Below are 22,589 nucleotides of genomic sequence, written 5' to 3' on the forward strand. Positions count from 1 at the left end.
TGCTCGGCCTATCTGCCAATCAGCTTTGATAAACTGTTTAGTTACAATGACACAAGATTGTGTGGCAATGATATATACAGATCACATGTTGAGAGACACCCTAATCCTTTCTTTAATGACTTCTTGTAAAGCATCTGGAATGCTGCATCAGTCAAATATTTAAGGAAAAAAGTGATCTATGGTCTTCTGATTGGCAGCAACTACAGCCATGTGGTTGTCCTCTGGTAGGAAACGCATTGCAAGATCGTTTGGTGCGTTTCATTAAAGCCAAAGTGCTAGCCTTTAATGTAAAGAGTGCCGACTGGATTTTTCACCATTTTACACCTTTGCTATGTGCCCAGTTGACTGTCCAGGACATTTACTTCTACTTTTTGAATCCCGTGAACAGTATTTTATCAATTAAAGAAATCAAGGTTCAATTAAGGTTGACAGAATCTTAAAAGGCTAAATAAGCTGTGGTGGCATTTATAAAGTTTAGGGTTGGTGCAATCTTTGTTTGTTTGTTTTTTGTCCATAAAAAATTTTTTAAATTCACATCTACATTTCCGTTGAAAAGGTGGAATATAAGACTTTATAACACCATTAGGAGTCTCAGAGAGGCAGAACTCAAAAACAGCTGAGCCAAAACCAAAAATCCAACTCTGAGCCCATAAAATAAAATGAATCCGTATCTATATAAATATCCATCGACTATGATCATACTCCACCGTTTGTGGGAGTCCTAACAAAACAAGTGGAAGAAAACCTGAAACTTTACTTGCTCTGACAGACTTGCATGCACAAAATATGTATCCACAAGAGGTTATGAAACATAACTTACAAGCAGAAAACACAAGATGGAGGGAAAGAGGGTGCACAACTTGGTTAGAGCAATACCTGGCTATATCTCCACATAACGAGTTGTTTGCTGCTGTATTAATGTTTAAATATATTGGCTAGATGCTGAAAGAACTAAGGAGGACATTCAATATTGACAGCCTTCCTGCTCAGTGATCCAGCAAAACCAAACTAATTATTTGTTGTCAAATAACAAATTTATCTTACAGATTTATGCACAGCCAGTTAACAACAAACAGAACTTTTCCTCAAATTACACAAGACTCGTGGTGCAGTCACTGCAACTTCGTAAATGCAAGAGCAATAAAATTAGCTAAACATATTGGCACAAGGAAAATGTTATTTTACATCTGTATAATTCGTCTTCCACAAAGCTTTGGCGAGATATAGAACTCCATAAAAATCAATCCAGACTGGCTGGGATATTGCACGAGGAGGTTCAATCACAGCCACAGCACTTCCCCTTACAACACAAAGAAAGCATCAAAGCGTCAACTAAAGGGAGAGGATAAAAATTAAATAAAGCTTTTCCTCAACAAGAAAAAACAAAAAACTGAGCAGCAGATCACACAAAACAGTACAGTGGGTTATTTCTCATTTTCTTGTCTGGCTTTATATCCAATCTAAGCTCAAACCCTGTTGCTAAAAGCTGAAGTAAACTTCCTGCTGCCGTCAGTGTTGCCGGGCAGCTTTGTTCTCCCGGACATTCTGTCAGGAAATGTTGTGGCTTGCAGTGAGTTCAAAGACTGTACTCCTCCTCTTAGAGACTCAAATTGATTGTTGATAACAGAGGATGGATTATACATTCAGATGGGAAGATGAAGAGCGACATCACTATGTCATTATGGTGAGATAAGAGCTGAGAAACAGCAGGTGTGTGAGCAACTGGGAGAAGAGATTGTGTATATAGTACAGCACTATGAAAACACATTCAACCCCCTCCTGATTTACTCCATTTTTGTCTGCATCTCATCTCCAACAGTTTCAGAATCTCCACAAAAATTCAATAAAAGGCAACTGGCATACATCAACAAACTAAAGAAAGTGAAAGCACAAAAAAAAAATCATTAATACCAAAGTCAAGATGTTGTTGTGGTGCAATTTTGTCTGAGCCTTGGAACAGTCTGAACCTCCCTTACCAGTATAATGCATTTCAAAAGAGACTTAACCATTTTAAATTTGTCCTTCCTTAATGCGTTAGTATTCTGTAATAACCAACACTAAAGAATGAAAAACCAGGAGGATACTGAAGAGAAATTGTACCCTGTTCAGTCCGCCTTGGAATCTAATCTGGGACTTTATGCCAAGTGGTTCAGCATCTGAACCACTAAAGTTCATCTTCTGTGTTTAGGGAGCATTTTTCAAGACCTGCAGAAAGCTGGGCTCAGCTCTAAGTGGAATGTGGAGACTGCCTCAGTGAAATGCAGTCATATGGCAAGTTAATGCTACAACATGAGTGGGGGAAGGTGAGAAAGCAAAGACTGGAAAAAGAAAAATAGAGGATCGGGGCAAGAGAAAGTGAGACCCCTGGTGATAATGTGAAAATGCTGCATGTTTGGTCCTTGAGCTGCAAGACTTTTCGTTCACATTTGTAGAGCTATGCAATGCACTTCTGAGGGCTTATCCAGTACACCAAGGACTGGTAGCATGGGAATGAAATCAAAATGTTTTTGCCTTGCAGTGAACTCCAGAGTATTCCTTTAGTAGAGTGTGTAAAGCCAGAGAGCAGAAGCACTGATGCCAATGTTATATTTTTGATGCAGACTTTGTCACAAAGCATCATTAAATTACAGCGTGAATATTTAAAGTTTTACCAGCTCTTCTTTCAGACATGAAATTGGTCTCATTCAGTTCATGCCAGGAAGGCTACTAAAAGCTTAATTAAATAAATGCAAATCAAATACCCAACACATTTTTAAAAATAGATCACAAGTCAATCCAATTTACATTTCTAGTCATCAATATAGCTGCTAATGAGTCACTTATTTTGTTATTTTTTCACATTAATGATGGTGAACTGAATTTATCATTTGCTACTCTGTGCTCTTTGCCTCATTCATTATTTATTTTTATTAATTTATTTTAAAAATTTTCTCAATCCTATGACCAAAAATTACTGCTTGAGACCATCCTCTACCTGACACCAATTATTTTTTGCATGACATTAAGAAAGGCAGAAGTTTTAAGAGCAAGTTACATCTATCCTGTGCACACAACTTGAATTCAGCAGTGCAGGCTGTCCATACGTTGTGTTTGAGAGTGATGTAGTTTACTTAATCATAAATGTGAGGTTTGCAAACAAGAGAATTTTTTCCATGCAACTGCAAAAGCTCTAAGACAGCAGGTGGCAGAGGTGAAGGAGCTGAGATATGTTCTTGTACTCTTAGAGAATTATGTGCACGTGTACATGAAGTACTCCTGTTGGTACCCATAGTCCAAAATGCCATCCATTTTCTATACCGACCAACTGTAATTTTAGGGTTGCCAGGGCGGAGCTTGGAGCCCATCTCATTAGGTGAGAGGTCAGTCCACAGTGTCACCCTGTATGTCTCGTTTGTCTCCAACTCTTATGGTCAATTCAAAGTCCCCAATTAACATGAAATGCATGTTTTTGGGCAGTGGGAGGAAGCTGGAGTACCCAGAGAGTATCCACACAAAGAACATGCAAGCTCCACACAGAAAGGCCCCAGCCAGGAATCGATCCTTGCAAGGGGGTCTTGTGAGGCGACGGTGTCAACAACCACACCACCGTGCAACCCCAAACTGCCATTTAAAGAGCTATTCTTGAACCAAATAATGTGCAGAGAAAGTCACTGACGAGAGCTCACCTCTGTTGATCTTCAATATATACAGAAACTAGGTTTGTCACTTTATGCAGACCAGCTTTAGGATGTTGTGATTAGAGTTGCAACTACGAGAACAAACTGTCAATCACATTGACTTAAGTCGACTTAAACATCCGCACAGCCGGGCAGAGTCTGTTTAGACTTTCATGGCATCAGTGAGCCACTGTGAAAGAGGTGTGCTGTACTTATAACAGAGGGCAACGATGAAAAATTTATGCAGATTTTCATTAATCCGTAATTTAAGTAGCTCTATGCATAAACAAACTGCAACTTGTAACCGACTGAAACTGGTAGCTTTGCCATACTAACCATACTAGCCTCTACGAATAATACTATAACAGAATTTGCTCCAAATATAACAGATGGTCACAAAAGGATAACTCTCAGGCATTTATACCAACCAGCAATTGGACCCCCTGTGATAAATACTTTTTCTTTAGATGTTCATCCATAGCAGCTGTGCTTTTATAGAAAGCAATGGTACTGAGCAAAGTTTCATTAGGGTTCCGCTTAAAGTAAAATTCCACACTTTGGAAGATTTGTTGGGGATGGATGTACACAGTGGGATACAACTATATGTGCTATGCATTTGAATAAAACTACGTAATCAATTATGTCAACGCATTGCAGCCTTGGTTGCGATACAATAACTTATAGGAGAAAAAAGTCACTCCTCGAGCAAGGTCATATGGTGACACTAAGAGTAAGTTTCCATCTCTCTTACATAACCACCAATGTCATTTCTGTGCCAAATCACCATCTTCTCCTCTCACTCCGCCCTTCCATCCATTCTTCAATAGGGCCATTACCCAAAAAGGCCATTTCTTGAAATCTCCTCTGAGCAATGAGGCTCAACTTTTAAGTGATGCTGTCAGAGTTGAGCCAACTCATCTGCAACACTACAGCAAGACAAATCATTTCAGAAGGCCAACTACAAGGTGAGCTTTAAATTGCAAGAAAAGTTTTCCTTTACTAGGGAAAAGCAGAATAAACAAGTGTAACCTAAAGACTGTTCACCCATTTCCAGAATTGCATTCAGTGCGTCTGCATTGCTGACGTCCATTTCCACCCATTTCCAAACGACAGTTTCACTGTCAGTTTGACAAAGCCGTAAATTCCTCTCATTTGAGTCACAGACAAAATGCACATTCAAATTCCTGAGACAAAAGCGTTTTGTTTTTTTTCCTTTTGCAAACCAATTATAGACTAGAAAAGAATTGATAGAAGTGGATATTTGTTCAGAATACAACTGAGTGAGTAATTTTCCACCAGGAAGGCCTTTTCAGTTTCAAGAAGTCATTTCTCCTCAAGACTGCCAGATTTCTTAATGGTCAACACCAACTGCACATCAAGCTTGCCAACACCTACCTTGATGATGTGAAACACTGACAGACAAAACCCTTTTCAGACATGCCATGTTTTCCAATCAATGAACATAGCAAGCACCTTACAATGGTCATAAAAAGTGGTTTGACCCTGTGGATATTCAGTTGGCCATCACTGTGCAACATTAAATATACTCCATAATGTTCACGTGTTTTGCAGTGGCACTTATCAATACCAGTCAGCGTTTCAAAATATCTGCATTACAAACCAGATTCACAACCTCAACTGCTTTTAGCAACAGTATCTTCAATAAGTGGTGAATAAGTGGTATCATTGTCCATTTGGTCTTTTAGAGCCAAAATAGAGGGAGTGCAATACTTAAAACTAAAATGGAGAAAAAAAAAGAAAAAAAAAAAGGAAAAAAAAAGGCATATGTCTTCAAAGTCCATTATCTACCCGGGAAATTATTTCAATAAAGGACCACCAGCACACTGAAGTCATTTCAGCTAATCACATTCTCATAACTAGTGGGTAAAACTAACACCATTTTGGGATTTCATTGGAGCCGAAATATTTTGGAAACACCACTTAGAGGCCATCAGTTTAAAACCACTTCTGCGTCTGCTTCACTTTTGAGCAACGTTGCTGGATCCATCCTACATCTACCCAATTAATGTCAGAAATTATACCCTTTACTTATGACCGAACATTAACTAATTGAATTCTGTTCAGTCACATCAACTGACGGGCAAATAGTAGCAGCAGGTCTTCATTTGGCATTTTAAAAAAAGCAAAAAATAATAACTCAAACAGTGCTGTCCAAACTCTTCTCTACCATCATTTGGCATGACACCTAAATATATTCTTACTGCAACCGAGCTAAAGAATGGCAAGAAACTATAGCTGGCCCATTTTGGCTCGAACCGTACTCCACACCTGTCTTACAGCCAAAGCTGGACATACAAAGAACTTTTTACCTTTTTTTTTTTTTTTTTTTTTAAAAACAACTACGCTTGCAAACAAATTAAAACATCACAATGAGGAAACCAGAGAGCCCTCAATTACACCACCTGTTCAACAAGCTTCTATGAAATTAAAAGCAACCCTTTCCACTGATGTTTTACACAATGTCAGATTAATGTGAATGAGACAACATGACTGGTAGGACAACTATGACTGACTGAAAGTCACATCAAATGAGGTACAACACTAATCTTTTGCAGACCGATACAGCTTCATCATCCATCATCATTTTATGAGCAAGATTATGAGATTTAACCAATTATAAACCAAAATGAATGGCAACATTTTCACAGATTGATTAAGCCATTGATTATCCCATGTCTAAAAAGGGGATCAGAGACGGAAACGTGCCACAAACAACCATACCTGTTTGGCCAGGTTAACAGCATCAGAGTGAAGTCTGTCTCTCAGGTGAGGGTCCAGCTGGAATGCAGGTGCAATCTCCACCACCTAAAAAACATTAAGAGCTTATTGATATTGTGCAACTATCAGTAGAAACAACTAATAGTTGCTTTAGTCACCTTCACGATCTATAAAAAAAGATGCTGACTGGATCTAATGATATCCTTCAATGTGCAATGAGATTACAACCCACTGACATTAAAAGCACTGCTTTTTACTCTGCTATCAAATGCCTTTACTGCATAGGCAGGTGGTGTGTGATGGTGAGATAATATACTAAAACAATAAAGCTGTGGGTGATGAAACTGGGACAATAATCTGGAAGATGCTAAAATGCTCCATGTAGCTGCAGCAGACTGCACAGTTGGTAGATAATTGTAGGTTCATTACCAAGAGTGGCCTTTTTCCACAAAACTGCAATTTGCTCTGTAGTTTATATTACACAGCAGACTTTTCTGTAGTGCTTGTAAGAGTGCACTCGGATCACCAAATTCCATCCTAGCTCACAATTGAAAGACAGTAAAAGTAGCACTTTACCAACAAACACTTAGTTAATGCTATTTTAATTCCATTTTTCTTGTTCGATTCATACAGCTAGAAATTATTTATCACATCTGCTTTACTAATGAAAATCTTATGACAATCAATAATGCCTTCAATTTGGCCTGACTGCTGAGTTAAACATGTTGGGAGCCGATCCATTTAGTTCCACAAGCGCAAATCAGTCCATTGAAACGAAATTAAATCAGTATAAAGAAACATAACCCACGTTTGAGTTGGAAAAATAAACCTACTCAGAGTATGAACAGTCACTGAACCATACTAAATCCATTTTCACAAACGACTTATTGTTTCTTAGAATTAAAGAGAGCCAAGATCAAGGGCAAGGGCAGATTAAGCCTTACAGAATCAAAGACCAGAAGCTCTGTCGTGAACAGTGCCACCAACATGATTATCATTTACAATTTTATTAACATGAAAGGATCAAAGTGATGAAACGCATGATTAAAACTGCTCTGAGACGACTATATAATAGAATATTGCAAATGTTGCTCTGCTTCTTCTGATGGAAGCTTTGTTATATTGAATGAAGACTTTAGAAAAAATTCCATTTTCTCTTTGTAATAGTCAGACAGTTTCTGCTTTTAATTAGACAAAGCTATAATTATTCATTTGTCATTTACAACCCAAACAATCTAGCTAAAATATAGATGTATAAAAAAAAAATTAAAAAAATTAAATCACCCTGGGTAATGAATAAAGTTAATTCAATCAACCTCAAAGAAGCCGTTTTTGTTGATCAAGTAGATTTGGCGGAGGATTATGCAAATGCTGCAGTCACTGTTTAGACTTCAATCCACACAGCTTTAGCAGCTGCTAATTGTCATTTGAATACAATCCCTGCTGCTTAGAGCAATCTGATACTCTGGGGCTGTTAACCAGTGTTTATAATCTCTTTATTAATATGTCACTTACATGAACTGTTTGCCAAAAGAAAAAGCGCACACAGCGGTCAACACTGCTTGCAGGCATGAGTCCCACTCATGACCTTTACTCAATGCCTAGGCCCCATTACCATCCACTTCAAGCTAATAGACAATTCAGAAGAAATGCCATGAAGATAAATAAATTAAATAAATTCTAAAATTATGTGGACGAATACATTTTAAAATGAGGGCTTCACCTTCTGATGTCGCCGCTGAATGGAGCAGTCCCTCTCGTAGAGATGGATGACATTACCATATTTATCACCTGAGAAGATAAAAAGAGGCAGGGGAAAAACAAAATGAAAAATTGGGTTTTGTTGTTGCATTTAAGTACAAAAAGAGAGATAAAGACACTCTTTGGCGCCAAGTCATCTGCCAACTGCTTATCTCACATTGAACCAGGAACAAAGACAGCAAGTGCCAAATGTGAGAAAAAAAAAAAATTTCCAATCAAACAATCTGAAGTAAGATGTTACAGAGAGAAGAAGAACGCTTGGACAGGACACTGAACCACACATAGCCTCTCAATGTGTTCCTCATTTGCATGTGATAAACCCATCTAATATCAAAGTAATGTTACCATTATAGGTTAATGTAGTTTTGTTTCTTCTTTTTTCCAAAAACAAGTTAATTAAGAAGAAGAAAGCCAGTAGGTGCTATACAAGAAAAAAGAAAAGCAGCTAGATTTCACAGTCAAGTGGAGGCAAGACCAGCTGGTAGAATATCAGTCCTATGTGACTATAGTTCATATTGGTGCCAGGACTACAAATCAAGTCAAACTCAGTTGAACATAAGGATTAATTAAAGCCAGTTTAAACCATATGACCTGCATGTTCACCACAAATGTGTAAGTAAATTTAAAACGAGCAAGAAAAGAAGAAAGCTGGGTAGGAAATGCACAAACAACCAAGCTGTTAGGTATCTGGAACAAAAACTGAACAGCAAACACAGAAGGGAGAAGAATAAAGGGAGAATCATCAAAGAGAGAATATGAGGGAAACGGGGCTGACAAGGACATGGTTGTTAACAGGTAAATAAGAAAATCCAGAAGCCCTAAAGACTAATCCAAGGGCCCGTCCACACGAGAACGCAGTCCCAGCCAATACGCTGTCGTTTTGAAAAAAAGTCTCCGTAAACACGGTGTCGTTTCCAGAAATATCTGCGTCCACACTGGAAACTACCCAAAACGCTGTAGTACATATGCCAGGCCTGTATGTGGCGCTGTGACGCCGCCACACCAAAACACTAAACCCAGAAGAGAAGCCATGGAGCATGTGTATAAAGGCATAGACATAAAGATTCTTTATGCCTATGTATAAAGGTAGTACAAGCCTGTCGTCCGCCATTATTGTTGTTGTTGTTATGACCACAGACATAAAGTTTGGAAAATACTAGTACAATGGACTTGTTAGAATTGTATTCTTTATACATCTATGGTTATGACACGTCTAGCAAAGGCGGTTGAGGTTAATAGTGAGAGAGGCGGGGCTTATAGGTCATTGTTTCTGAAAAAATAAAAATAAGAAATATTTTAAAAATCTGCATTCGCCGTGCACACGACTTCGTGCTATCCGGCGTTTTAGGATTTTCCCCACTCTAGGACCCATTTTTTAAAAAAATACCGGTTTCACACCTCAAAAAAGCCAGATCCGTCTGGACGCGAGGCCGAAACGATAAAGTATTTATGCGGATTCGACAAAAACGTTCTCGTGTGGACGGGCCCACAATGACCACACAGTAAATTCTAAATGCTACACAAACACAAAGGCTGCCAGACAAATGGCTCTTGGAGATGCAACCATCCACTGGTGCTACAGAGTAAATGCTACAAGCACAGAGACTTTTCCTTTAAGTGTCAGTGTTGAATTTCAGTTACTCAATGAAGTGTGCGCAGTTACATTTCCTATAAGAGGAAATCGTAGCTGAGGAACTCTCTACTGGCCAATAAATCACATTCCTTCTGGTTCATTCACCTCCCTCTCTTCCCTCCTTTAGCACTGTTACTGACTTTTCCTTTTGTTAATGAAACTCAATTCACATCAAACAGACAAATGGTTCAAGGCAAACATAACAAAGCTCTGAGTGCACTTACCAAGGATCTGCACTTCAATGTGTCTTGGCTTTTCAATAAATTTCTCAACAAACAGGGCTCCGTTCCCAAAAGCCGTCAGGGCCTCAGAGTAGGCCCGCTGGTAATTCTCCTCAAGTTCCTGAAACAAAAAAAAACAAAAAAAATCCATACATGTCTGAGTTAGGTCAACCACTGATGCGGCAAGGCAGAGACTGATTCTTGAAGAAGAAAAAAAATAAAATAAACAATACATGAATGATGGTAAAAGGGAAATAGTTTGTTTTCTAGAAGTTTGTTTTTTTCATTTCATTTGACACACATGTTCACAGGCTCAGAGGGAGCAATATTCTACACAATATCTCTGGTAGATCACGACCCAACAAGTTGAAGGTCATGGCTCGATCTGTATTCGTCAGCCTGTGACATCCTGCCAGCCCATCCAGTCCCCTCCTCTGGGGAAACTGAGTCAATACTATGCTGTCTTTCTCTGAGCTTTGGGAGAAAAAAAAAACTAAGCCCACCCTGAGTCATCCTGGAGCCTTAAGAAAAGATGCTTTTGGAGGGGAAACTAACAGGTTCCTAAGGCTATTAAAACTTTACCTGAAAGACTTCAGATCAGAGCATTTATTAAGAGACAACATTTAACAGCATAACCAATTATCTATAGGTCTGCATTTCACACACAGCAGTATTTCACTTGAATTATATTTGCAGTACTCATGATTGTATTTACCAAACACCTGGCTCTTTGAGCACACCTCAAATTTCACTTAAAGCTGAATAAATTGGTGTGAAAAAAAAAAAACTCAAATAAATCAATAGAAAACATAAATCAAAAGCCGAGACACCCTCTAAACATAAGTACTTCAGTCATAATGGGTTAAAAGACAATCATACACCAGGGTAGAGTGGAAATGATGAATCTACCATGACATTTAGTCAGAAATGTTAAATGCAATACTGACTCGAAAGCTCACACCGAGGGTGTTTCTGACACCTGCCACCTTTGTCTTGGAGACTTTCCATTGGGGTCAAAATATTTTCGAAAAGACAAAAACTTCAAGAATATTAAATATGTTGAGCAAAGCCAGAATGTTCAGCTATGGAGTAAAATTTATTGTCTGGCCTTTAGTACTGTGTTGTTCATTCTTCTTTCACAATTCAAATCGGTAACAGGCGACCAGCTGCCTATCACCACAAACATACACCTCTTTAAAACAATCAATTTTAGAGAGTGAGGACAATCTAGTGGGTGATGACAAGATGTAGGTTTAAAGGCAAAGTTGTTTAGTGAACCTACCATCTATACATTTGATCCAGTTTAGTAAGAAAATAATCTTGATTTGGACTTTCAAGTGTGAAAACACTTGAAGTCATTTACTCAAGGTACTCAAAAAGCAGACTTCAGCCACTAGCACAGCAAAGTTATCAGATCATTTCTGCGCCTGTAGTCTTTGGTAAAATGACAGAAGACTTCTGAAAGACTAAAAGTTAAAGAGAATCGCATTTGTAGTCTTCTCCCATCAGTTCAGTCCGTCCGTCATGTTTTACCCCTGGAGCTTTGATGCATGCCGTTTGGTCCCTTTTTAAAAAGCACATCACGTCAAACAAAAGAAAAATTACTGCCAATCTGGCTGGTTCTTATCCGTAAACATACACATCTTGTCCTATAATTCAAAGTGAATAGTTAAGCGCACCCTGTTAAATCAGCATACCAGTGACCCATGAGCTGGCCTTAATTAAATAAAAAGTCAACCTACGCATTGTTGCTAGAGGCCCCAACAGTACCGAGAAACCTCTTTACAATTTCCTCACATCACATCTCTACAAGCTGCTAAGGCCCTTGCGACTCTAATGAATAACTAGAAATGTCAACAACTCATTAATTAGACTGGGCTGCAACTCAGAAAAGGTCATCCTTTCCAGTGGATTCATGACTTTTGAGGTTCAGTAGTTACAGAACACAGCACTGCCACTTTTTGAACAGATCAGTGAACAAAGCTCCAAACCACTGCAACCACTGCAACGCACTGACCAAAGTCACTTAAAAAGTGATTTGGGTCAACGGTTCAGTGGACGCTGCAGCTATAATACTGATAATGATAACAGAAAAAGGACATTCAGACTGCAATGAGTCAGTTAGTGAGCCGATAGATAATCCATCTGCAAACACTATCAAGACAAGCTGCTCTGATCTCTTAAATGGAGTAATTTTCACTTCTCTTACTCATTATGGTCCAAACACGGTCACAAAAATAAATTAAATCCATCAACTCCCATTGAAAATATTTTAAGTGTGGGCATTTTAGGAATTTAGATCATAAATTTAAAATTGAGGCATAAAAGAATATTTACATACTGTGCTTGAATAACCTCTTAATTTAGACAAATTAACATAACAGTATGGTTTTACTTGACTGCCATTATAATGGCCGACCTTACAAAACAGTAAGTAACTTCAGTAATGGAAAATAACAGCTTTGCTCTGTACAGATCTTACAGCTGCCATCCTCAGTCTCACCAGACAACAGCCAGTTGCTTGTTAACACTGGACATGGGCAGACTTTAGAGGCAAAAAACTGTCCTCATACAGTCAGGCAACAACTACAAAGTCCTTTCAGAGTCTTAATAGTGCTGCTACCAGGTACAAAGCTGCTGCCAAGCCTAAACTGAAGTAAACAGGGGAGACATCTTGCCAATTCCTTCATTGTGCAGAACTAGAAAACCAATTTTTCCTCAGAATTATTTCAGATAGAGTAATCTCATAAATAAAGTTTAATGTGGCCTTTATTGGTTTTATTTTAGCATATGGTCTATATTACAGGCCCTTAGTCCAATTTCTATAAATTGGTTTATCATTGCATTTTTCACAAGCCTTTTCTACAGGCACACTTGGACCACAGCAGCTTAGACCCAAACATCTATTGAGTGTCCATGCTGAAAAGCTTAGGTGTATTTCAAGTGACTCAACTATTTATTAAACTGTCTTTAAATGGAGCCGTAACACACTATCCAGACACATCATACCAATGCACCTAAACATCAAAACTACAGACCGTTGTAATGAATATCACTGCTCATCTCGTCACAGTGCCTCATCCACCTAAACCATTCTGCAGACCACAGATGGCAAGGGGCTCCCTGACTGCTCAGAAATTAATGGGGAAACGCATATCATTTCAAAGGTGTTGACCTGGCCTGAAACTCCTCAGATCCAATTTGACGGCACACATGGGGATACGTCGCAACAAGTTTGATCAACTGAGGGAACCTTTCTTAACCCTAAGGAGAGTCACTGCAGTTTGAATTTGCACAATGTTCCAAGAAGTTCGAAAGTCTGTTGAACAAAAGTTGAAAGAACTCAAACTCTTGATTCCCATCAGACTGTAGTAACTTTGTCATACTTCATGAAACTATTAGAAAAGTATTATGCAGAAAATGTCTCCTATCTGGACATGTAAATCACAGAATGCCACAATACCTATCAGCCCTTTCATCCAACAAGATGAGAAACAGACTTGTAACACCTCTATGTATTACCCCAAGAAAAATAACTATTTTATTCAGATTCATTCTCAGTTGGTTTATTAAAACTGTTAGAAGTACCTTTTTACAGGTTCTTTAAGGTTTTCAGTGCTATCCCAAGCTGCATCTTGATACCTTTTTTTCAAGATCGTACCAAGTATAATAATGACGAAATCATTAATTAGGAAAATTACTAATTTTTCTTTGGAAAAGTTGCCATCTAGTGGGCAGTAGGACAGCAGTTAAACCTAAAATTATTACGTAGTCAGACATGAATTAACCCAACTGTTAACCTATCTTCCCTGTTGTTTCTTTTTGAGCTCCATTTTTAAACACAAGAAGATAATATTGTTTGGATTCACTGTTAAAAAGGATAAATTACTTCAAAATTGGTAGCCTTTCAAGCATATATAGCGACTAAAATCAAGACCCAATTTTAGCAATTTCGGCACATTTCTCCATTCTCTTGCCCATTACACAAACCATAAGTTTTTCCCTATACCGCTTTACATCTTCCATAGGCCTTTCAGTTTTTACCACAGACTCTCGTTTTTGGTTAAAGCTTTCAATAAATATGCAATATATAGTTAACAAGTAGTTGAATGTTTCTACATATAAACTGTCAATTCAAACATGAATTCTTGAGTGGCACTGCGAGTCCGATTAAGACAAAAATGTTCCCACAGCTGAAGGATGGTGGCCCTGTTATCGAGGTTTCTTTAATTTAATAGCGAGTACGCTACAACACACTCTCGCAGCATGAGGGGAAGTTTCTGTAATAGAAGTGGACTGTGACTGATACAAACAACGCAAGTAGATGGTGACTGGAAGAATGAAAGCATGCAAGACTGGAACCATGAAATTACAGAAACTTAATGTAGAGAAATGGCACCAGTAAAGCGCCGTATTTATTAAGCCTATGAGCAAGATTACATGCGGACTTTGCCATTTAATTGGACCTCTTTGCTTCCGTGCACATTAAAGGAGAGAGTACACAGTCTATGTGACCAAACATTCAACACATTCTGCTGTGCAGTGACTTTGGTTATTCTTATAGGTATGACTTCCTGCAGACATGGGCTTTAAGTTGGTGAATATGGTGATTTTGTCAGATTATACTGTAGCTTGTAAAAATCAGGAATTTGTAAAAAAGGTAGCATTAGAGTCTGGAAATGCTGTAAGAAACCAGGCGTTGACATGTGGTCTTAATGGGCAAGCTGCCTTTCAGGCACAATTTGTTTGCGTGCGTTCATGATCTCGGTGTATTCTGGTTTTCGAGATGCTAAAAACTTTTGTGCAAATTCAGTCGGCTCAATATGTTTACATACATATCAAAAGACATGTCATCTAATTGTACTGCACATGTGATGGAGCAATTACGTTATTCTCCATTCATCTACAAATTGCTGCCTGGCTTTTGTATACTCAGTCCCAAAATCACAGAGCCAGCTACAAGTAGGAGCCTAACAGGAATCACAACATTGTCATGACAAGATGCTGAAGTTGTTTTATACTGAAACCGTGAAAGCAACCATTCCCACTGGAGTGAGGAATTGGTGTCGCACTGGTTTGCTACAGTGATTATCCCGTAAAGTCAGGAAAACAAAAACATGCTACCAATGTCACAGTGCCAGACAACGGAAATCTTAAATTCGAGCTATAAGCCAGCATGAGCAGAATCCCCATATTAAACAGACAAATTTAATGTTACAGAAAGTCAGTGTAGACAAAAGTCTTTGTTTATGCAAATGATCTCCAAACTTATTGAATTACAAATAACCAAAAAGAAAAATGCTGGTCATCATTAACAAGCCAATTATAATCATCCATCAATAAATCTCTGGATTTTTATGTAGTGTACTTATTGGTGCATAATGACGATTGTGTCCACTTTATCTCATGTTATTGTTTCAAGTAGATTCTGACCCATTAAAAACAGCCTACAGTCAAAAGGTCACATCTGAAAATAAGTTAAATTACATCATATACAGACGAGGAAACTATGTGACATGTTTAAGAAGATTTCATGGTCATAATTTAACAGCAAAACTAAAATAAAAGTATTCAACACTCAAAAGATCTAGTTTTCCCACGACGCATCACTCCTTTCCTTTGCTGTGGGCTCATCACTGACAGCCCATCATTGCTGTCTTGGTGATAACACCCATGTCATTTTTCACCTCTAAGCTGTGAAAAGTATGTTGACAGCCGATGGACACAATATTTGAGGAGTTTCAGGGCACATTACTTTATATTGTTAGTTTTTTTTTCCTCCCCCTCTGTCCTTAAGATTAAGATCTCTTGATCATTTGTGCATGTAGATCTAAATACTATAACTTAAGTTACAGGAGAATTTCCTGCTTAAAGGTTGTAGAGGATGTTCACAATTTCTGAATAATGCGGTCGGAGAACAAATGTAACTGAATTTTGTTCTATGTGCACTGTAGTATATATCCGAATGACCAAGTGTCGAATCTGAAATTTGACACGCATGAGATGTCTTTACACAGAGTGAATCCTGGGAAAGTTGGCTCTGCTCAGTCAGATTAGTGAAGGCCATTTTCTAATTATCCTCGACTGATGGAAAAGAACGAGACTCAATCATCGTGATCAGTCAGGCTAAGTGACCGAGGCACACGCTCAAACACACAAGGTGATTGGCAGCTACAGAGATAAATGGCCAGGTTGTAATTTTAAAGCAATTTTACCTTGATTCAAGACAAACTCAAAATGTATTAAATGTTTTCTCTTCACAGGAAAAGTTTGGTGGGACAGCAATCCTTTACGTCACATCTTCCATCAAAAGTGCTCACCTCGTACTCTCGGACCACCCTCATGCCTCGACCGCCTCCTCCGTAAGCTGCTTTGAAGATTATGGGAAATCCGTATGTCTGAGCAAATGTCTGCGCCTGATGCAAACTGGAAATGGGGGAATCTGTTCCTGGGACAACAGGCACACCTATACAGGGGTGGAGTTATGGGAAATTCACAAGTCATTCTCTACAGTTCATTCAGTTTGAGATGTTGTTTTCCATCAAAAATCAATAGTTTTTTGGCTTAAAATATCAGTTTTCTTTTAGCAGAAAAATTCCTCCCAGTGCTAAGATTGATGCTTTAAGAATAACAGCCACAAAAACGCTATTGCTCAACAGGACTTTTTTTTTTTTTACATATCTACATATCCAGCAGCAGTGATTTTTTTGGGCACCCCTCATTGTTCAATTTAAAATAACTGAAAGGTGTGTGAAGTACAAATTTAGGCATCTTACAATTCTAAGTGACACTCTTTAACCCACTACAATTCAGTTCAGAGTCTTGTGCTTTTTGTAGGATTTTCACCCATTTTCCCTGTAATAGGCTTCTGGTTTTATGAAATTCCCAGGAAGTCGTACATGCATGGCTCTTTGTCTGTCCACATCTTTACAGTTAAGTTTAGGTCAGGGGACTGAGGGCCATGGTAAAATCTTAAGCTGACACATCTTCATGCAATTCACCATGTCTTTGGGGGATTTTCTGTTGTCTCTTTGCATCTTCAGCTTTTTCATAGATGATGTAATGTTTGATTTCATGGTAAGAGCAGCTCTCCATTTTTCTTTATTTTCTCATTGTGGCCAAAAAGTTCTACATTAATTTCAGCCACAGAATTCTCCAAAATGCAACAGGCTCCTTTTATTTATAATTTGCAAGATGTAACAATCCTGATTAAATTTTTTGTTTAAATTTTTAACTTCATCACTTCAGTTCTTCGCTTAACCATTAAGAGTCGTTTGGGTCAAGGTGCACTTCTCCGTGCCCATGGTATATTTTAACCATAAACGGGCAGGTGCTGTATATTGTGATTTACCTGCGCCGATTGCCAGGGAGCGAGCCTCCACTTTGTCTCCCATCTTGCGGACCGTTTCTGGGTTTGGTCCTATGAACCTCACTCCTGCATCTGTACAGGCCTGAGCAAAGTCTGCCCGCTCAGAGAGGAAACCATAGCCAGGGTGAATAGCATCCACATTGTTGTCCTTAAAGGTGGGGAAAAAAAAAAATTCACAATTATTTTCTAAGTTGAGCAAAAATATGAGACCAGAGAGGGAATTTAGTGGAGCTATACAACAGACGTTCTGACACAGGAAGCCACACAGGGTCTAATAAGACTTGGCTGCCAAGTAGTGAAGTCAACTTGCACACACCTGAAAGGCTTCTCTCACACACTGGCTAGTACAGAGAACTCAAAGGCCACTTATGGCAAAGGGATTGGGAGTAAATTAGATTTTACTCTTAGTTATAATAGCCAAACTCCTCATTTAGTCAATGAGCACCAGCAGGAAACTGAGTGAGTGGACATGCTAACGTAATTTGAGGGTCAGGGGGAGGGTGCTGACAACATGCACACACGGATAGGACGGCAAATACAGTAGCTGCTGAGGCTGAGGGACAGAGACATCTCTGTATCAATATGTGCCGTCTGCTCTTGGATACAAGGCAGACTATAATTATGGGCCGTCCTGATGTTAAGGGAGCTATTACTGCCCTGCCAGAGGATGCATGGAGCCACACACAGACAAAATGTGGCAGTAACATGTACACAAGCAGGTTCAGAAAACCTCAAACACATGCATGGACAGAAGAGAAGATTCAGTCACAGACTAACAAAAACATTCGTGTTAAAAAAAAAAAATTGGAGAAGAACAGACATTTATGCTCTCTCGGCAAATTTCGCCTCAACACAAGTTTAAAACACACACCAAAAAAAAAAGGACAGGGACAGGTATGGTTATTTTTGTCAGACATACAGTGTGAACAACAGGATAACCTGAACACACACACACACACACATCTTGCTGGCAGGCAGACTGATTTTGAGAAATGGGTTGGCTACAACTTGGCTGGCTGACTGCATGCCCACGTAGAAAACTATAAACCGTGAGAGACAGATCAGAAAAATGACAAAGAACAACCGGCAGCCTGTCCTGGAAGGACAGAGAAGTGAAAAAGAGCAGATCGGATCAGCACAGTGATACGAGGCAGCAGGAAATGAAAGGGAGATGGGAAATGATAGTGAAAAGGTTAGACATGCAGAAACAAGAACATATTGACAAAAGGAAGAAGAATGGTAGGCAAAAGGAGTGAGCAGCTGTGCAAAAGAAGCGGTTTCTTCCACCACTTCCAAGATAAAGAGACAAGAGCAGAAACAAGTAGAAGGGGGTTTTGTTCATCACTTCTTCATCTTGGCATGTGGCTCGACTAACAAGACTAACCCATATTAACAACAGTAACTTATAGTAAGAATCTTAAAAGCGCTGAACTCATCTCTTTTCTCCACAGGTTAAATATACATTTGGTCTTATGTTAACATAACTAATGACCAGCTCCTTCAATCACTGCACCAAAAGCAAAGTTTATTTCACTGAAGTTCAACAAAAAGCCATTTTTGACAAACTGCATATATGTTCCAGCGTTGATGCAAATTCCCTTTAGATTTACATAAAAACTCCTAAATACCTCTTCTTCCTCAGTCAGTGAATGGCAGTTTAGGAATATGCTAATGTGACCCTGCACACATCATTACCCATTAACAGCTGGCACCGATCTCCTGTCTCTGCTAAACAATTATTGTAATTCCACCATATATTTACACATACATCATGTTATGACTGTATGTTCAATGATGCTCAGTTGAGAAAAAAAAATTAATTCAGCTATAAATCTTTAAGCCAGGGCACAATTCTCAGGAAAGGCAGAGGAATGATACAAGGTTGTATGAATGTGGAGGTATCATAATGATAACGTATTCACTTTCTATGCTTTCAACATTCCAGGAACTGCTTGCTCCAGTAACTGGGATAATGCAGAGCTGTCAGCTAGCTCAGTACTCCCAGAGGAAGTGTTAAGTTAACAGAATTGGAGGCACCCAGCAGAAGCAATGCCTAGCAAGACGCCACAGTACTCTGCAAAGAGCACCTTACTCACCATGAAACTGCTAACTCCGAGTTATGGACTGACCCAGGAGAGAGCAGAGTGAAGTTTTGTCAGACCAAAATCTTGTTTGTGGCAGCTGGCCACCAAGCCACTGGCTCAAGGAGATAGTCCCATCAAGCCTGGCACTACCAGAACTAGCGGTTTCCGGATCAAGCAAGCTTGCAGGCAAATAGTGGCCTCGCCAAGACAAGAGTACCACAGCTCTTCAATCAGCCTTGCTTCTGCCTTGGGACTGGAATTCCCTTACGTTAACTCCCAGATTAGCCAAGTTCCCGACCCCCTTCTAGCTCAGTGCTTCCTCAGTTAGCTCCACTGGAGCAGGACCAAGTGAGTAAGCCTTCCATGGCTCACACTGTGCTACGGCTACTTGCTTGGCCTCACTTCTACTGCATCAATGGCTTGTTTCATTTATTCGTCACAGTGCATGCAAATGAACTGTACAGCCACACCCAGCTGGTGGTCAGAATTTGTTGGAGCTGGTTTCTCCAAACAGAAAGAGGAGGTCAGACAGCCTGTATGTGCAGTGTAGACAGACTAAGCGATGCTCTGCAGATTCAAAGCAGAAATCTTCAGCTATAGTACCAACACCTGATTTTTCTCATGATATATCTTAACACAAAAAACACCTTATGGACACATTAATAAGATTCAAACTTCATTTCTGGCAGAGGGGGGCTTTAAAACTTTATACAAAAATGTTAAGTGCTGGCAAAATAGACTCCAGATGATATAGAAAATTTGTGCCTCAATCACTAGATTATACACTTATAATTAAATTATTATACAACTAACTACTTGGTGAAAGCCTCAATGTAACAAAACAGGAGAAAAACATGGTCAACCTGGACCAAGAATCTCATTCGGAAAAACAGTCATCTAGCTTTTATTGTTTACAGATTACCGTAAATTCTGGACTATAGAGCGCACCTGAATATAAGCCTCACCTTCCAATTTTAAAAAGAAAATCCATTTTGTACTTGTATAAGCCACACCGGATTATAAACCGCAGGCTAAGTGACCCAGGCAGAGAAAGATGTTGCATGTGAAGATTTTAAACTTTTAATTAAATGCATACGGTAACAAATACATGCTACACCATCTTATTGGTTAATGCTCTTTACCTTGGCAACTTTGATGATGTCTGGAATGTCCAGGTATGCTGCAACAGGTGGCAGGCCTTTACCGATGAGATAAGCCTCATCTGCCTTCTGCCTGTGAAGTGCAAAGATATATATTTATACGTCAGTGCAATGGAAGAGACTGGCAAAAGAAAAAAGACCTTATGCATACACACAATTTCAATTTCATGGCAGCATTTCCAGATTTTCAGGCCAAGTAAAAACTAGACGGCACTACTTAGTACTCAACAATTATCTAAAGGACTACAAAAATGTGCCTTTTCAGGTTTGGTGTTTTTAGACGAGATGAAAATGAGGTGGAAAAAAAGAAAAAAAAAAGCTCAATTAAAAAGCAAAAATAGACTAATTTGTGTGTAAACTGAAAATGCGATGACCTGAATGTTTGCCCTGGAAATTAAATAAAACTTAGTCACCACTTGATATAAACTATAAACAACAAAGAACTGGTACAAAAAGATGTGCTGAAGTGCTCTCATGGTTCCTTTAACTGGCATTCAAGCAGTTAAGACATTGTTGCATCATGCTTTCTTTACTTAATCCACTGAGGATTTTTTGAAGAGTTTTTCTTAGCTCTAAAGTTGCAGAGATCATTACCTGTGCATCTGTCCAGTGTCCTGCTCAGAATAAACAGCCACGGTGCGAATCCCCAATTCAGTGCAGGCTCTGAACACTCTGATGGCTATCTCACCTGGAAGATGGGAGGAAGATGTGTGTGAGGAATAGATGATGAAGGTGGTCCTGCTTGGCTGCATTTTGCTTTAGTTTCCTCATTTTTTCCTTCACCCGTACACAATTCATTTGATTTAATTCACTTTATCTCTGATCTATTGTTTAGTACATTGTGTGAAAGATTGTAATGGGGGTAGTTCTCAACCTCTTTTCATGCATTTTTCATGAGCGCAGACCTTATTTTATCAACATTCTATGGCCTTGGCCCCATTGTGCAACCAATGCCTCCTCAGAGAGAATAAAATAAACTTTTATAAAATAAATTTTTCATGTTATACATGCTGTGTGAAAAACAAGACCAATCCATGAGGTGCTCTTCATAACACTAAAAACAGACACAGCAACAAGTCAGCTGTTTTTGTAAAGTTTGAGAACACAGCCTGCAATCTTAGCTTCAGACAAGAAAAACACTCCCCGACTTTCATCTTGCTGTCATAGGAGCCAAATACTTGTTTTCAAAGGCAGAACACAGTTTAGAGGAAGAAAAAACAGCTTAGTCTGCTGAAAACTAGTACGTTTTATTCTTGCCTGAAGGGGAGGATGACATTCATACATTTGTGCAGCTTTGAAAAGGTAAAAAGCAGGAGAGTAAAACAAGAAAGGTAAATGTATGAACATAAAAAGGGATGCAAATATGAATGAGAGGGATGAAAAACATTAAATGTTTAAAATACACTAAAGACTGAAGGGGAGAGGATTTCAAAGGAGGAGGATCAAACAGAAACAGCATGGTAGGTTTAACAAAGTGACAAATAAGTGGATACGAGACAAGAGCATTAGTGGGGAAAGCAGCAAATTAAGTAAAGAATGAAAGAAGGTGAGTAAACAGGAGTGGAATCATGGCAAAGAGGAAGACAATTTAGAAGAAAATCACATCTGACAAATGCTTAAAAATTTTTTAAAAAAGACAGAAGGGACAAGAGACATGAGGAGAAGATCAGGAACTAAAATAGTGCAGAACAAGCGATAGGGAGCACAGAAGCAGCAGCAGAGAGGAGATGAGCTCGGTGATGTGGAGTTTGGACTGACGTGATGGTCCAGTCTCATCATACGCAGTTCAGAGCACTTTTGTGAGATGAATGCGATGCTGATATTGCTTCATTCTGACATGAAGCAGAGAGATTGATGAAAAGCCTCTGTGTGCGAGCATGAATCAGAGGCCAGAGCCATTGGAGTCAAACTGATGGATTAAAGCAGTCAAATGCAGCCTTTATGAGAGCGCTGACATTAATGTGTG

At 39.0% G+C, this 22,589-nt stretch overlaps 1 protein-coding gene across 2 annotated transcripts in view; it reads right to left on the reverse strand.

Moving 5' to 3' along the window:
* LOC140282208 (pyruvate carboxylase, mitochondrial-like) overlaps window positions 1-22,589 on the reverse strand; it is a 254,267-nt gene that overhangs the window by 215,748 nt on the left and 15,930 nt on the right. For both annotated transcript variants that reach the window (XM_072376794.1, XM_072376795.1), the window contains exons 3-9: window positions 21,218-21,311; window positions 20,606-20,696; window positions 17,362-17,527; window positions 16,331-16,476; window positions 10,014-10,131; window positions 8,119-8,186; window positions 6,399-6,482 (exon numbers count right to left, since the gene is read on the reverse strand). In XM_072376794.1, coding sequence (XP_072232895.1) covers window positions 6,399-6,482; window positions 8,119-8,186; window positions 10,014-10,131; window positions 16,331-16,476; window positions 17,362-17,527; window positions 20,606-20,696; window positions 21,218-21,311 — 767 coding nt within the window. The remainder of the gene's footprint in view (window positions 1-6,398; window positions 6,483-8,118; window positions 8,187-10,013; window positions 10,132-16,330; window positions 16,477-17,361; window positions 17,528-20,605; window positions 20,697-21,217; window positions 21,312-22,589) is intronic.

The sequence above is a fragment of the Leuresthes tenuis genome, unplaced genomic scaffold, assembly GCF_036924035.1.
Source record: "Leuresthes tenuis unplaced genomic scaffold, fLeuTen1.0.hap1 SCAF_22, whole genome shotgun sequence".
In the NCBI taxonomy this organism is placed as follows: domain Eukaryota; kingdom Metazoa; phylum Chordata; class Actinopteri; order Atheriniformes; family Atherinopsidae; genus Leuresthes; species Leuresthes tenuis.